This window comes from Heloderma suspectum, chromosome 4, assembly GCF_057233095.1.
Source record: "Heloderma suspectum isolate Gila_16-S chromosome 4, 16-S_ref, whole genome shotgun sequence".
Taxonomy (NCBI): Eukaryota; Metazoa; Chordata; class Lepidosauria; order Squamata; family Helodermatidae; genus Heloderma; species Heloderma suspectum.
The window spans coordinates 246770244-246787472 of record NC_139461.1 but is presented as its reverse complement, the minus strand read 5'-3'; the positions used below and the strand labels follow the sequence as shown (position 1 = coordinate 246787472).

Here is a 17229-nt window from a genome sequence, read left to right as displayed (position 1 = left end):
TCCGACAAAATAAAGATGCCAGGGCCTTCCAGGAGAAGCTCTTGTGACACTGAGAGAGACTCCCCATAAATATATCAGAAAGAATATAGAACAGTGAAAGGTAGGGTCTTGCTGCATACCTCTGCTGGGGGGATTTCTGTGGTTGGTCCTGGGTAATCTTCCAGGGCGCAGCCAGAATCACTGTCTGAAGACGGAGCAGGGAGCAGGGTGGCTATGGTTCCACTGCATGGAGCCTTCTCTCTCTGGGACCAAGTAGGGGTTGGTTGGGACATCCGCATAAAGAAAGCTCTGGAAAAGAAGAGTCTGTGAGAATAGACTGAACTCCTCCCCCATGCCCCACCCCAACTTATAGACACCCAGTATGCCCTTAGGAAAGATGCCAATACTTCTGTGTGCCTCCGTCATTCATTTGCACAATGGGCAGCATCACTGAGGACTGTATGAACATAAATACCCTAATAGGATCTTACGCTGTGTAACGGGTGGGCAAATTGTCGCCCTCCAGATGTTTTGGCCTGCAACGCCCATCTGCCCTAGCCAATGATGAGGGATCGTGGGAGTTGCAGGCTAAAACACCTGGAGGGCCACATGTTGCCCACCCAGTAAGAGGTAGAGGGGCAATATAAGCATAACTCCCAACCAAAAGACTGCTGTATTCAGAGGAACGTTGGGCTTCTTTTCAGAGGTGATGAAGAGACCTTTCAAAACCAAAAGGAGCATTGTCCTTCTTTACTCGCCTACTCTGTTAGTGTTCTTGTCAAAGTACAAACATTAAGCATAGCATATACTGGCAACTGTTTCAAATATCACGTTCAATAACTTCTGTTCCAACTTGCACACAGGGGGTGAAGGTTCCCGCTTCTCCTAAATTCTCTTGTCTTGAGTGCATTGTGCACAACAGATATGGCTGCATTACAATTACTAACCTTTTGCAACTCTTGGGGATTCCTCCCCCAGTTGCTGGGGCAAATATCAAAATAATTTTGATGAACAGACGGTGGGGTGTTATACTAATATGCAGGAGCAGCAGGTCCAAAGCTAACTTGGCATTTGAACCTAGATCTCCCAGATCCAATTTCAACACTAGCCTCTGCAGGCATTCTAACTGTGTGCAAGCTCTACACACAAGGATGAGGAGTGGGGATGTGCAGGCTGGACCTGCCCTCTTCTCCGTCATCATTCCACCCCCCTCTACATGCGGAGGGGGATCGTGTGCAGCAGAAAGCCTCTACTATCCATGTAGGTTCTCTGCATGATTTAGAAACCTGATTTTCCAGGGTTCTAGGTTGTGAAGAGAGCCTACATAGATGCAGGAGGCAGCACACTGTACACAGCCGCTCTCCACATGTAGAGGGTGACAGGAATGACGATGGAGAAGGAGCAGAACCAGCGCACTTGTCCCGATTTCTACTCCTTCTACGTAGAGCTCACATGCTTTAAAAAGCCTGAACAGGGCTACTCCCCCTACTGGAATGTACTTGCTAAGTATAATACAAAAATCTACTGAGAATCCAAATGTATATGGTGGCGGTCGCATTTTATTATAGGGGAAAGCACGAGTGCAGTCTCCCACCACCACCAATTATGCAATCACGTTTCTTGCCTTTGGAGAAATTGAAGGGTCCGCACATCTGGAGTGCAAGGGATGAACCTTACCGTGGGAAAAACACCCTCGTGATCGTGGTGTCTCCCCTGCCAGGTAAGTATATCTGTCAGTTTCATTTTACTCTCATCAATTTATGAATTTATTTCCAGATATATTTTAACCTGCTTTTCATGGCAGGTGCCTGGTTGGAGGGAGCCTCTGGCAAAATGCCCACCCGTGAGCCCTCTTCTACGTCACTGGGCCCTGGTGGGCTTACCTGGTGGCAGAGGCAGGCAGCAGCAGTGCTCGAATCAGCACAAGCCAGCTGGCTCTGGGAGCCGCCATTTTAATTTCCCATAATGTGTCAGGGACACAGTGGGAAATTTAAATGGCAGCTTCCAGATGTAGCTGCCCAGCACCGTTCAGAACAACAGAACAACATTTTTTAAGGGGTATGTGTGCAAGGTAAGCATCAGTGGTGGGTCCTACCAGAGCACTGCAGGCCTGGTATCTGCATAAGGATGCTGAGTTTTGATGCTGGGGCTACTTTCCTTTTTTTTTTTTTAAATGCTCTGAGCAGCTAATAAAAGGTGTTTATTCCCAAAGTGCTGTGGAATAAATTTCATTGCTTGCCAAAAGGCACGCAAAGGAGGTAGTAAGTTTGTAACATCATAGCCATAGTCAATGTATTTGTATGCCGCATTTTCCACAATCTACTGTGCTCAAAGCAGTTCACAAAAACAAAAACAATAGCTGTAATTATTATGCTACTCAAGGTTCATTTTAAATGTATCAAAATTATAAATAAGTGCAAGTCATACCACTAGGTCAGTTAACATTATCCAGTACCAATAATATCAGCATTATACTCAAACAATTCAGTTCATGTTAAGAGGTCTAACAGTAAGATACCTCATCTATATCAAACTCACAGCAAAAAAGGGAAAGAAAAAATTCTCCATAAGGTACTTCAAACAGCCCACCCACGAGCAGCAGAAAGGGACTCTCCTCTCACCAGGGTCCCATGTCCTGAGCCAAGAAAGTGCACCCTGATCCCCACAGAAACTCCCCTCACCTGGTTGGCTATGGCAGGTATGAATTGCCTCCAGGAGCTCAGACATGTAAGCATTCATGAACTGGAAGAGAGTGGATTCTTTTTTATTTTTCCTTTGAGATCATCAGTGTTTCACAAACGACCAACATGTGTAAGATGTATAGGCACAGCTGCTAGTGCAAACTTTTCATAAGCTAGTAACGTTTGTGGCTTTATTTAACGTTTGTGGCCTTATTTACAAAGCTACATTGCTCAGTTAGCTAAGAGAACAGTTCCATCCTTGACAAGGCCTCACTAAAGAGAGAGACTTCTCTTCATATCTTTCAGCAAACACATGTTCTAAAGCTCAGGGGAGCATGCAGAAATGGGTATTCAAAGAGAGACAAAACATGCAGGAGAAATAGACACCTTGCCAAGCTAGCTGGAGATAACACAAACTCTCTGGCTTTAGCAGTGAGAGCTATGGGCTCAGCTAATGACCTGGCAGGCCAGGCCTGCTTAAGAGAAGCAGATATTTGCATTCAAAGTTAAGCAATGGCTATGGCCTGTAAGGAATGAATGGATGAAAAGAGGATGTTTGACAGCCAAATAGACTTTGGAGGAAGCAAGAATGTGAACTGGATTTCTGTTCGCCTAAGGACTGACTCCGTAGTGTAACCTAGCTGCTGAGATAACCACGGTGTACTCTGAGGTCCTTGCAGAGGTCTTTTCCTGCCCTATCTGGTACCTTAAAAATGCTTTGCATTTATACTGCTGAGTTACAGCTCCTCCTAATTCTGCCTTTGGCTAATACCAGGATTTTATCCTGAAGGATAAAACTGGTGTTAAGAAGAGGAATGTGCATGTTGTTATGGAACTGAGGGACGAGCTGGATGGTCTCCCGGGGTTTCTTCCAACTTGGTAGTTCTTGATTCTAAGAGCTGTCAGATTTTGCCTAGGCACACCAACTGGGTGGGCACATTCTATTGTTAGGTGAAATAAGATGATAGGTTACCATAGTGACTAATTCAGGAGTGAGCAACTTTTTAAAATCTATCGACTTTGGGAAAGGCCAGAGGACATGGGTGAAGCAGGCAGGGCCCGCATGCCCCCATGCATTCATCCTGGTTGCCTTACCAACTTGCCCTCTGGTCTGCTGGGGCTCATCTATGGATTAATTATGGATGAGGGAGCCAACTTGGTATGCATAAATGAGACCTGGGTGGTTGAACAGTGAGACGTTAACCTCTCCCTGCTAGGGCCTTCCGGGATGAAGCCTTACACATCCTCCCTCTGACAAGCTCTGATAACCCCTAAGTGAGGGCTAATTCATACAATCTTAGTTTGGACTTCATTTCCCTGCTAATGCTTAAGAAAGCTTTGCAAGGCCTACCATTTTAGGCAAACCTTTTGTACTACCTGCAGTTTAGATTGTAATGCTGTTGGTTTGTTGCAATAGTTTTTCTCTTAATTGTTTTTAAGATTTCTCAGTGATGTGGGAGGCGGGGTAGAAATTTCATTCAACACGCTTTGAATGCTCATGTTGTGACTGGTTGTGTTAAAAGGCCTGGCATATGCCCAGATCACCAGCACATCCATTACCATTGTATGCAAAATGTTACATAGCTCCTGATATGTATGCTGGCATCTGGGTGTGTGGCAAACCTATCAACACTGTCACTGTGCTAATTCAAACACGGTTGACGTAATCGACCTTATTTAAAATAAGCATCCTCAAGGAAGTTGTGCGAGGCAGTCCTCAATTACTACATTGTCCGAATCCACCATTTCCCCCTAGTATAGCCGTAATTGTTGTTGCTGTTCAGAAGAGTATTCGCAAATGTTTGGCACCCTTTGGTTCCTGCATTAGGATGAGTTTTAATCTATTCTTTTGACTCTGTGCAAATTAATTGGTTCCCCCCCCCCCCTTCATGCCCTCACAAACCTGCAGTATTAATCATTCCCTGAAGTTTGGGCAGGAGACTTATACACTGGTTAGCTTCCTGGTTAATGGTTACCCCATGGAAAGAAACAGACTCATCCCCGAACTCTCTTTTCCAGCACTTGCTGGCTTCCTTCCTCCCTCATGTCTGTTTCCAAAACAAAAGAGAGATGGCAGTTGGATGGCTCAGTTCAACTTCTGCTATTGCTTGGATGCCTTCCCAGAGACTGACACTCTCCAGCTAGATTTCCTGTCTCAGCACCAAATGGCCCAGAGAAAGAGACAGACAGACAGACAGAGATGACTCTGGATGGGGCTGAGGAAGGATTAGATGTGATAGACTGGCAGAGTCATGAATGATCAGCAGCTATGCCTTTAGAAATAGTGGAAGAATCACGTACAACAAGGACCCTATTTCAGCATGCAGGCTTGTGAAAGCTGCTTCTGTCTAACAGGCATGAATTCCCTCATTTAGTCAACAGTAGAGGCTGGTGGCTCTGACTTTGGTGGGGCTATATATCCATTCTGGGTTTCAGCCAGAACCAGCCATAACTCTAAAGGAGCTATCCAAGGTACCGAACCCTATCCCCCAAATAGGTTCAGTACCTTGGACAGTGCCTTTAGAATTCTGGCTGGTTATGACTGAAACCCAGAATGGATTCACAGCCCCACTGAAATCAGAGCCACCAGCCCCCACTGCTAGTCAGAGGGACAGACACAGAGTTCTGCCTGGTGTAAGGGAGTATCGACTGGGGCATTTCACTAAACTACATGCAGAGGGTCCTAGAAGGTCTACATCAGCCTGCCCCAACTTGGTGCCTTCCAGATGTGTCAGACTCTTATACATCGAGAGGGCACAAGGTTGGGGGAGGTTGTTCTACATCATGTCTGAATTGTGGACACAAAGAGAGAGACAGAGGGGGAGGGAGGGAGAAAAGGGCATTGGTTACTCTAGTTTAATCAGTGCTTTTTGTACTTTTGGTGGTGGTGAGGATATTCTTTGGCCCATAATCCTTTTGTAAACTGCCATAAAACTGAAAATAGCTTCACACAAATTCAACTTTGCAATCTTTGCATGACTTCGGGATGCCATCCCCCTGCCCCTTTTCAACCCCATTCATAGAAGCATTCTGGGACATGTTGGTGTCACAGTGCCCAACTGCAACTAGGCATGAATGAGTAATTTGCAGCTGGGATCCTTGAACTTCAGCAGCCAACTGAAATTCCTTGGCTTAATAAGCAAGCAGCCCATTTGCTGGGCTTCAGCCATATGCCTCATTTGGCTTAGAGTTGTCTCCTCCAATATAATTAGCTCAGGTTACTCTGCAGTGCACCTGGGTCAATAATTAACTCAGAAAATTAACTAGTGAACAGGAGGAAAAACAAAAAGATCTGATTTTGCTGGTTCCCAGCACCTTACTTCCCAGAATGCAGTAGCAGCCCAGATAACCTAACTATGGAGCAAAAGGAGTGGGAGACTGCTGTTTCTCTAGAGAGATTTCCAGGAAGAATTGGCCATGTTAAGGATTATCTAGCTGTATATGTACAGAGGGTGGGGAGGGGAGAACTTCTCTCTCCAAGGCTTGTGCGTTTGAACAGCTCAAGTTAAATCCAGCTCAACTGGTAATATCTTACTGGGGGCGGGGGCATTGCTTTGTAAAGCAGATGGTGTAGATCATGGAGGCAAGAGGAGCCCTGTATTACAAGGTGGTGAGACACACTTGAAACTATCATAACATATAGATCAGCCATGTTATCCTTACTGTGGTTCTCAAGCCAAAATGCAAATTAAAAAAAAATGTTACAGCAAGGGTTTTTTATCCCTTTTTTGTGGCATTAAATTAGCTGGAATTGGAAATGACAGTTCAAAAGCAAGAAATTGCAAGTAGATAAATAGGTACCGCCTCGGCAGGAAAGGTAACAGCGTTCCGTGCACCTCGGTGTTCAGTCATGCCGGCCACATGACCACGGAAACGTCTTCGGACAGCGCTGGCTCTTCGGCTTAGAAACGGGGATGAGCACCGCACCCTAGAGTCGGACACGACTGGTTGGGGACACCTTTACCTTTTAAGTAATAAATCTCTAATATTCCTAGAACACCATTACCAGACAATTCCTGACCAGGAAGGCCCTCCCTGTTACAAACCCCCATGACACACATGCTTAGCACTAGATGTTCCACAGGACTGGGATTCAGCAGACAAATTAATTTCAGAGGGCCATCTATGTCACAAAGGATTACATCTATACAAGCACACTCCATCTGCTCTCTCAAGCCAGTGGGGGCCCAGGTGTTAACTGAAAAATGCAAAACCCAAACCTCCCCCCTTTTTCTTCCAGTGGCAAAGGCATCTGTAACTCTCTGCTTTGCCCATGTTTCAGATGGTCTCCAGCACTGTCAAGCCAGAAAGCTTTGGCAGCTGTCATTAAAAACAGGCATTCCCAAAACTATGTGCCACAAGAGAACTTAGGAGGGGCTGTGGCTCTGTGGGAGAGAACCTGCTTTGCATAGAGGAGGTCTCAGGTTCAATCCCCAATGTATCCATGGAGGGCTGGAAAAACTGTCTGAAACCCTGGGAAGCCACTGCCAGTCAGCATCGACAATAGTGGGCTAGATTGAGGCAGCTTCCTATGTTCCTAGAACAATGAGCTGCAAGAAACAAACTAGTTCTATAACCCAGAGGTTACTGGCTGCCTCTCTGCATGATTTACCACTCTAGCCTGGTCTCCTTTCCAATTAGCTTCTACTGAGCCCAGGGGATCCTGCCACGCCTCTGCATCAGGTGTGATTGGATCATTCAATCACTTGTAATGCAACAGCACAGCAGAGTCATCCAGCCGCAGAGAAGGTTTGCACTGACAGCTGCTCTTCCAATCAGGAGCCATGCCCCAAACAAGGACTCATACAGAAACATGGGGAAGAGCTCCTCTGTGTGTGGATAATCTTTATTCTTACATGCTCTACAAGTAAACCTTTTTCAGTGCAAGAAAGAAATGTGCCTTCCATTTTAATTGGGGGCAGGGGGGATGTTACTCACTGTCAAGAAATTTGGGGAACACACAGAGTTAAAGTAATAAAACAAAGCTGTATTGCCAGCTGGCCTAACCTGACCCCTGAGGTTCTGTGAGGATTAATCCTTTCTTGTGTTTCTTGCCCAATGGTTTTATGTGACTAATCAATCAGGCCGGCTGTTGGTCACAGACAATTGTTTGTAACCAACCCTGGTAATTAGTAAATACTATCCCAATCTTGCCCTGTGTGCCTGCCAGCTCAAGTAGAATGGTTTTCTTTGGTCAAAGTACAATTTTTAAATACTCATAAGGACAGTCTAAACAACAATAGTATTAAAGTGATTATCGTAGATTTCCCTTTACCATGTCTTCCTACCCCACCTCCAAACATCTCTCACTGCAGGCTATTGTTAGACAGTGGCAAGAATACACAGAAGAACTATACAGGAAAGATCTGAATGTCCCTGATAGCCACGAGAGTGCGGTCACTGAACTTGAGCCGGACATCCTTGAGAGTGAAGTCAAGTGGGCCTTAGGAAGCATTAGTAACAACAAAGCTAGCGGAGATGACAGTCTCCCAGCTGAGCTATTTAAAATCATAAAAGATGATGCTGTTAAAGTGCTGCATTCAATATGCCAACAAATCTGGAACACTCAACAGTGGCCACAAGACTGGAAAAGGTCAGTTTACATTCCAATTCCAAAGAAGGGCAACGCCAAAGAGTGTTCAAACTACTGCACAATTGCGCTCATTTCACATGCCAGCAAGGTGATGCTCTAAATCCTATAAGCTAGGCTTCAGCAGCATGCGAACCGAGAACTACCGGAAGTACAAGCTGGGTTTAGAAGAGGCAGAGGAACTAGAGATCAAATCGCCAACATTCGCTGCATCATGGAGAAAGCAAGAGAATTCCAGAAAAATGTCTATTTCTGCTTCATTGACTACGCTAAAGCCTTTGATTGTGTGGATCACAACAAACTGTGGCAAATTCTTAAAGTGATGGGAGTACCAGACCACCTTACCTGTCTCCTGAGAAACCTGTACGAGGGTCAAGAAGCAACAGTCAGAACCAGACATGGAACAACCGATTGGTTCAAAATTGGGAAAGGAGTATGACAAGGCTGCATATTGTCGCCCTGCTTATTTAACTTATATGCAGAGTACATCATGAGAAATGCCAGATTGGATGAATCAGAGGTCGGAATTAAGATTGCCGGGAGAATTATCAACAACCTCCGATACGCAGACGATACCACCCTAATGGCAGAAAGCGAAGAGGATCTCAAGAGCCTCTTGTTGAGGGTGAAAGAGGAGAGTGCAAAAGCTGGTTTGAAACTCAACATTAAAAAAACTAAGATCATGGCATCTGGCCCCATCACTTCATGGCATATGGAAGGGGAAGAAATGGAAGCAGTGACAGATTTTATTTTCTTGGGCTCCAAGATCACCGCAGACGGTGACTGTAGCCATGAAATTAAAAGACGATTGCTCCTTGGGAGGAAAGCTATGGCAAACCTAGACAGCATAGTAAGAAGCAGAGACATCACCTTGCCGATAAAGGTCCGTCTAATCAAAGCTATGGTTCTCCCAGTAGCAACATATGGCTGTGAGAGCTGGACTATAAGGAAGGCTGAGCGCCGAAGAACTGATGCTTTTGAACTTTGGTGCTGGAGAAGACTCTTACGAGTCCCCTGGACTGCAAGGAGTTCAAATCAGTCCATCCTAAAGGAAATCAACCCTGACTGCTCATTGGAAGGACAGATACTGAAGCTGAAGCTCCAATATTTTGGCCACCTAATGCGAGGAGAAAACTCTCTGGAAAAGACCCTGATGCTGGGAAAGACTGAAGGCAAAAGGAGAAGGGGACGACAGAGGATGAGATGGCTAGATAGCATCACCGATGCAATGAATATGGACTTGAGCACGCTCCGGGAGAGAGCGCAGGACTGGAAGGCCTGGCGTGCTGTGGTCCATGGGGTCACGAAGAGTCGGACATGACTGATCGACTGAACAACAACAACAACCTGTTAGTCACAGAATTTAACATTTATCAATGGGATTTTTAGAATAGCCTGAGCTGGGTTAGGTACCTTCTGATGTAACAACACCACAGACTATGGATTTAACAAAACAAATGTGTTTAGAAATGTAAAGGCTGAACACTACAAGAAGAGGATTGCAGCAAGAAGCAGAGATAACGCTGTCTCAGAGCAGAATTAAGAACACAAAACTATTCTTGCTGTATTGGACCAAAGGTCCACCATCATATATCTGCTCACAATAGAGGCATGTCAGATGCTTCTGTAAAGCTCACAGGCTTTCCATGAGGACAACAGACCTCCCTTTTCTCCCCTGCATCTAGTGTTCAGAGGTATACTGCCTCTGGACTTGGAAGTTCCATTTAGGTATTATTGACAGCTCCATCCTTCACAAATTTGTATAGTCCTTTTTTGGGAGGAGCCATCTCTACTAGTAGACATCACCACACAAAGGCAATGAATCACAGAAGCTAAACTATGCATCGTGCAAAACAGTACCTCTTTTGCCTGGTTATGAATTTACTGCTGATTACTTTCTTTGGATGACTCCAATTTTTAGCAGTATGAGAGAGGGAGAAAACCTTTTTCTCCCCCGTCTCTATACCATTCATAACTTTATAAATCTCTACCATGTCCACTTTACATTTTTTTAAAACAACAATTAAAAAGCCCCAAATGCTTTAGCTTCCTAGGAAAGTTACTCCAATCCTTTAATAAGAAGCAAATTCTGTGTGTGCGTGTGCACACGTGCACGTATTGGTGTTATTTGTTCTGATTGCAGAAATTTCCTCTTCTTGGTGCAGAATCTGGCTCATTATTATTTTTCGTGCTATGTGTGGCTTTGGCCATAAGAACTGAAAAAACACCATAGTTAGTTCTACTTTGCTTATAGACTTGGTGGGTATTTCTGGCAAGGAATAATGTGGTTCAGTACTGCTTATCTCACAAATGTGATGCAGAATGCAGCAGAAAGTGGTTACAGGGGCACAATGTGAAAATCCACTCCGTACAGCAGGGGTGGGCAGAAGGTAGATCTCCAAATGTTTGGGACTTCAACTCCCAGAAGCCCCTACCAGCATGGCCAATAGTCAGGAATACTTGAAGTCCTAGAAAATCTGGAGATCTACTTTCTGCCCACCCCTGCTGTAAATTATCCATGTAAGGTAGCCAGGAGGGTTTGGTCTCCTCCTTGGTGAGAAAACCCCAATTATAAAAACAGCTTCTTCTGCACATATACGAATGCCACTCCTACCCACTAGAACATACATTTATACCTCCCAATCTGTAACTTGATGAAAGACGTCAGCTTTCTTTTGACAAGCAGCCAGGCCATCATGATGCTTTATGCAGCAAAAATGGCAATAGTAATCGCATGAATCTTTGATGATCTGTATCTGGATAGGACTTGTAATCTCTGGGTCAAAAGGAATGGAAAAGAAGAAGGGAAAATGCAGGAAGTATATGAACAAAATGCACTGCAGGCATTATTTCATACCCATAATCCTTTCCAGCACAAACATCCAGAATGACCTGCAGTGAACCAGACCCGCAACCTGCTGTGTTTTTTCCATCACTATCCCTAATGCCATGAATGCTTCCAACCACAATATGTGGAAAGTGAAGGTTAATTTCCACCCTGACCTGCATTTGACTTGCAGTGTGGCATGCACCCCCTCCTGAAAAGATCCACACTGTTACAGCTGTAATCAGCCTGGGTGTGGTATCAGCATAGTCTTATCTCATGCCAAACTGTACCTCTTCAAAGAGGAACAAATTTTCCCCCAGGCAAATGGAAAAGATTTGTATATATCAGAAACAATGATGTCTGCAATTAAAAATAAAAACAGAGACACATAGTAGGGGAAGTGAACAGCAGTGCACACCAAACAGAGAACTGCTACAAATCTTTGCACAGTGACCTGCAACAATTGACACCACACCTAGCACAAACAGGTTTAGGCTGCAGTGTAGACAAACCCTACCTAACACACCTCTATCCTCCTGAGATGTTGCCGATGAACGAAATTGTGGGCAAGAGACAAAGATGGGAGGAGCACCCCCCCCCTACTTAACATGATATCTTGAAGTGGCAGCAACCATGAGAACAGTGATGACCTTAAGAGACTTTTCTACACAAGCCGTTATCCTGGGATAACAACCTCTGACCTCACTTCTGCTACTGTTTTGAATATATATTTAGGCAGTAGATCAGATGAAAGATGAAACATTGCAATGAAAGAGAGCAAACTGCTCCCGACAATACAGAGGACTTTTGATTCACTTCTTTTTCAAGTGATCTTTTTCACCACCACCACCAACAACAACAACAAAAACAAAGCAGAATTATCTTTTTGGTGAGTTCACAGTTACACAGATAAACACTGACCTTTACACTTCCCAATGGATAGCTAGGAATATGTCTAAAACAATTTGGAATTCTTTGCTTGTGTGGATAGGGATTATTTCTTATTTAGGGCAGGGATAGAGAATGTGTTGGATTGCATCTCCCATCATCTATCATCACTGGCTATGTTGAGGGCTGACACAGGAGTTGCAGTCCATGACTATCTGGAGGGTCACACATTTCCCACCCCTGATTTAGGATAATTAATTTATGATAATGACCTCTGAATCTTGATTTTCCTGAATATCCTATAGTAGCTTTCCCCAGTCTGGTGCTTTTAGATGTGATGGACCACATCTTCCATCATGGTTATGCTAGCTGGGGTGATGGGAGTTGTATTCCAACACTTCCAGAGGGCACCAGGTTGGGAAAGCTGGACTATAATGAGCAGTCATACACCTGCTATTGGTTACCTGCAGTGTCTGAAAGTACAATTAATGGCTGGTCTACATGTTCAACAAAATCAAATTATGCATGGCGTGGAGAAAGTGGATAGGGATACATTTTTCTCCCTCTCATATAACATTAGAACCCGGTAACATCCCATGAAGCTCAACTGTGGGAGATTAAGGACAGATAAAAGGAAGTATTTCTTCAAACAGCGCATAGTTAAACTATGGAATTCGCTACCACAAGGTATAATGATGGCCACCACTTTGGATGGCTTTAAAAGGAGGTTAGACAAATTCATGGAGGATAAGGCTATCAATGGCTACTAGTCCTGATGGCTATGTGCTACCTCCAGTATCAGAGGCAGTATGCCTATGTACACCAGTTGCTGGGAACATGGGTGGTAAGGTGCTGTTGGACTCGTGTCCTGTCCTGCTTGTGGTTTCCTGGTCGACAGCTGGTTGGTCATTGTGTGAACAGAATGCTGGACTAGATGGACCCTTGGTCTGATCCAGCATAGTTCTTCTTATGTGCTTATGTAGGAGAGTCTTCCTGGGGCTGTGCGAGGGTTGTATTTTTTTTTGTTATGCTTCCCCATATAAAAACTTCCCTACATGTAGAAAAATTGCACATCAGAGAAAGGGATGGGCTGGAATCTCTCTCTTTGATGTGATAATTTTCAGGGAGTTTTGAGGAACATGGAATTTTAAAAGCCATACATACACCTCATCTGTAGTCCAAAGGCTGCCTTCAGTATTTAAAAGGTCAGTGCAGCCCAATCCCAGGCATGTTTACTGAGAAGTTTCCAAATTTATTTTCAGTAAAATTTATTTTATTTTCAAATTTATTTTATATTCACATATTCCCAGGGTTCAGCCTGGGAATATGTGAATAATTTGAGAAAGAGCATGTTTGAACATGTGGAGAATGATTTCCCTTTCTACAGAGTAAGTCATTATGCACATACTCGGAGATGCTCTCTCTGGCACTGGTATACAAGAATGTTAAACTACACCAATTGCTTTTGTCATTTGACACTGTAATGCTTCCAACAGGACAGAGGGAGTTTTTGCCTGTCCTTATAATTTCTCTCTCTCTCTCTCTCTCTCTCTGTGTGTGTGTGTGTGTGTGTATAGCAGTTGGTTCAAAAATGGACTTTTACTTACACCTTTTGCTGTGTAATTTTAAGCCACATTTTATAAAGTTTATAGTGTTTTATAAACCTCATTATTATATCATTGTTACTTGTGTGTAAGATTTGTTGTTTGTCTTGACCTCTCACTCTCCTTTGGTTTTTATTGGTCAGGAAATTATCTTCTTTGTTTAACCTTAATCCTGCCATTGTTTGGAGTCTACTGTCACTATTGCACCAGCAAGTAATGTAGATTGCATAGGCAGTTGCAGCACAAGTCTCCATTTATCAAAATACAATCAGCCTGCAGATTGGGAAGTAGCACATAATAAAACACAGCCACTGTTGTGCCCATTATCTCCATTCAGCACTGTAGCCACGAGCCTCACCAGGCCTCCAACTCAAATAAGAGCCTAACATTTATGTACACTGGTCAGTTCTGCTCCTCTTTTGTCCAGACCTCATTTGAACTGTGTTTGTAACACAGAGAGAAAACAGTATCTAGGAAATAAAGGGTCATCTTTTGAAAGGGCCTTTACTAAGGACACATTTCACAAAGGACAGATTTCTACATGGATATAAGTTCGACATAGAAGATCACACGTACCCCAAGTGTATACAAAGGCAACAATAGTACAAACAACCTAAGTGATTTCTAGGACAGGAATATTTTATGGTCACTGATGAAGAAGCCTACAACCCAAAAGATGTTCTACCAGCATCTTTGTACTGCAATTCCTGGGGTGTACCTTTCGGACCTGTGCTGCCACATGGAACATCCATACATCTTCAGATGGCCTTGTATATGACATATGACATTTGCAGTCAGATGTAATAGATGCACATGTTTTGCTGTATGTACATGCCACAGGAAGTTCCAATTGGCAGCAGAGTCCAGGCCATGTGATGAAACAGGCATAGGTGCAGTCACTCACGATGGCGTATGCCATTTCCTGGAAGTTATATCCATATAGGAAAGTTGTGTCATGTTAAGCAACAAAAAAGAGGAACAATTTTGAACATTATTTCATTTCTACAGGGGAGGGCTAACCAAGAAATATTCCTCTCTTCTCTAAATTATCATAATCTGGTTCTATTTTCAGTAACCATCAAAGTAGGAAATATGCCTGTTTTACACCTTCAAAGTACATAATCACTCTCAGTAAAAGATTTAGATGCCGGCAACCTGTCATCCCCATTAAACTCAAGAGATTTTTGATAGACTAACAGTGAAATTCCATACGTTTACTCAGAAGTAAGTCCCATTGGGTTCAATGAAGCCTACTCCCAGGTAAATAGGTACACGATTGCAGCCTGCCTAAGGCAATCCTATCCCAAGCTGCAATTCTATACCCATTTGCCTGGGAGTAAGTCCCACTGAGCTCAATGGGACTTAATTCCACATAAGTGGGGACAGGATTGCAGTTTTAAACAAACTGTGAAGTGTAACTAAAAATAAATAAATTAGGAAAAATAAGTCTGTGAAGCATAAAAAACACTCTTGCCAGATGTCCCCTATTTTAAAAGGATTACCCCAGTTATGCCAGGCTATTTTTCTTTAGCTTCAGACACAACAAACTCCGGAGCGCTGGTGCAGTCCGCATTCCACCGAAGTCAGCAACAAAATTCGAATGGATTTTAATGGAGCTGGATTACACCCCGTCTTGGCGTTCCTTGCTCCTGCTTTTGTAAACCCGGAGATAAAGGATGTGTTGGAAGCGCGAAGAGACTGCAGGTAAACCGGTGGCTCTCCCTCTCCTCCTTCCCCTTCCCCTTCCTCTTCACCACAAGGCGCTTTGCTGAGTAAACCAACTCCGCGCCCCACTGCGCTCCCACCGCCCTCAAGCCTTGGGGTGCGGCGAGTCGCCCCCTCAAGGACGCGCGGGCAGCTCGGTCTGCCGCATCCGGACCGCTTACCTGCCTGCTGGGGCCGCGCCTGTCCCCCCCCCCCCCCCCCGGGTCCGGCGCCTTCCCGCGACGCAACGTTCAGGAACTTGAGCCCAGCTTCGCCTCGCTTGACAGGCGGCGGCAGCCAGCGACGCGGACGCCGCTCCCCTCCGCGCTGCCTTCCCTTCCCTCGGCAGCTCCCGCAGCAGGAACAACAACAGGCTCCGCCGCCGGACTGCGCTCCACCTGCTGCCCCGACGACGATGGCGAGTTTGCGCCGCGTAGCGGAGCCGAACCAGCTTCGCCAGGCTTGAGATCTCGTAGGGGCGGCGGCGTTGGCAGGACTTTTTCGTTTTCCTTTCTGTTTTTCTAATCTGCTTGCCCAGGAAACGGGCTCTGTATCCGCCTGGGTCCTGATCACAGAGCTTTCTAGCCTAAACTCACACAGGCAGCCAATGGCAGAGAACCCTAACAGAAGGCCGGGAGGGAGAGGAGCGCCCGCTCTGCAGGGAGGGGAAGGGTAACCCTGCAAGTGGGGGTGGGGAGAGGCGGCCCCCCCACACCCCGTTCTTGCTGGCTTGCCTTTGCTTTGGTCATCCCGGGCTGCGGTAGCTCTGGCATGGCTATATAATTTAGGAACCCTTTGGAGGCTTCAGGAAAATAATTCTACTATTTTTCACAGCAGGGTCCGTGTAAGAGAAGAAGTAGTGAAGTTCTTCCTATAGAACGATCAACATTAAAGCAGTTATTGTACACAACACTCTACAGCAGGGGTATGGGGGATATGTGGCCCTCCAGATATTGGTGGACTGCAATTCCCATCAGCCATAGCCAGCATAACCAACGGTGAGGGATGATGGGAGTTGCAAATGAACATTCGGAAGACTACAGTCCCTCATCCTTGCTTCACAGACAAGCTCATCATCTCCAAATGGTTTCCTTAGGCAGCTGCCAGAGCCCATTATCTATGCCTGCCTGAGCCTCCTTTTACTTTTTTTCCCCCCAGGGGCTGCCATTTTAATTTCCCACAATGCCCTGGACTCGTGCTACAGCAGGGGCATTGTGGGGAAATTTAAAATTGTGGCTGCCTGGCACCAATTGGAGGAGCCAGCTAAGCTTATCCAAGGGACCCACTGGTATAGGAGGGGTCCTGATGCCATGGAACTCCTCAAGACTGGTCCTTGGGGAAAAAGAGCCTACAGTCTATAACTCAGTGCAAGGGAGGCAAATGAGGAAGATGGAGGCAAAGGTAAACGGGAAGAACATGGGCCCAGTTTGGGTACATGTACTCAGGTATTTATTTATTTATTTATTTATTACATTTCTATATTGCCAATAGCCAAAGATCTCTGGGTAGTTCACAAAAATTAAAACCACAAATACAGCATAAAATACAATATAAAATATAAAAGCTTCTGTAGGGGATTGGAGGATAAGGGGTTGTGACAAAGGCTTCATGGAAAAAGATGTATTTTGAGGAGTGCTTTGATGGGAGAGAGGTGTCATTACAGAGTTGTTCAGGGAAGGCAATTTCAGGCTTATTTTTAAAAGATGGTCACCTGGAAAAGACCAAATACAGGAAGCCTACTGACTGCTATATGTACCTCCATGCAAGTAGCTATCAGTCATGATGCAAATGAAGCGCTAAAGTGTATTGCCAAGCCAAGCATTTATAATCATCTCTGTTCTGATCCCAATGATCATGACACATATTTGAAAAAGTTGAGACAGGCATTCCTAAATGACCCTAACACAGAAGACAATTTACATTGCAAAAGTAGGACATATCTACAGCACAACTACT

General features: G+C 44.8%; 1 protein-coding gene and 1 non-coding gene across 12 annotated transcripts in view; both read right to left on the bottom strand.

Annotated features, from left to right (window-relative positions):
* The window catches only part of PRICKLE4 (prickle planar cell polarity protein 4), a 51130-nt gene that overhangs the window by 14228 nt on the left and 19673 nt on the right, over positions 1-17229 (bottom strand). The window contains exons 1-3 of one of the 11 annotated variants that reach the window (XM_084853137.1): positions 6462-15438; positions 2661-2721; positions 120-288 (exon numbers count right to left, since the gene is read on the bottom strand). In XM_084853137.1, the coding sequence (XP_084709263.1) occupies positions 120-278 (159 nt within the window). In that variant the 5' untranslated portion in view covers positions 279-288; positions 2661-2721; positions 6462-15438. The other 10 variants (XM_084853133.1, XM_084853141.1, XM_084853139.1 and 7 more) reach the window with 10 other exon arrangements.
* Positions 1545-1707, bottom strand: LOC146348448 (U1 spliceosomal RNA). Its single transcript, XR_014790946.1, has one exon. It is a non-coding gene; the product is annotated as a U1 spliceosomal RNA (small nuclear RNA).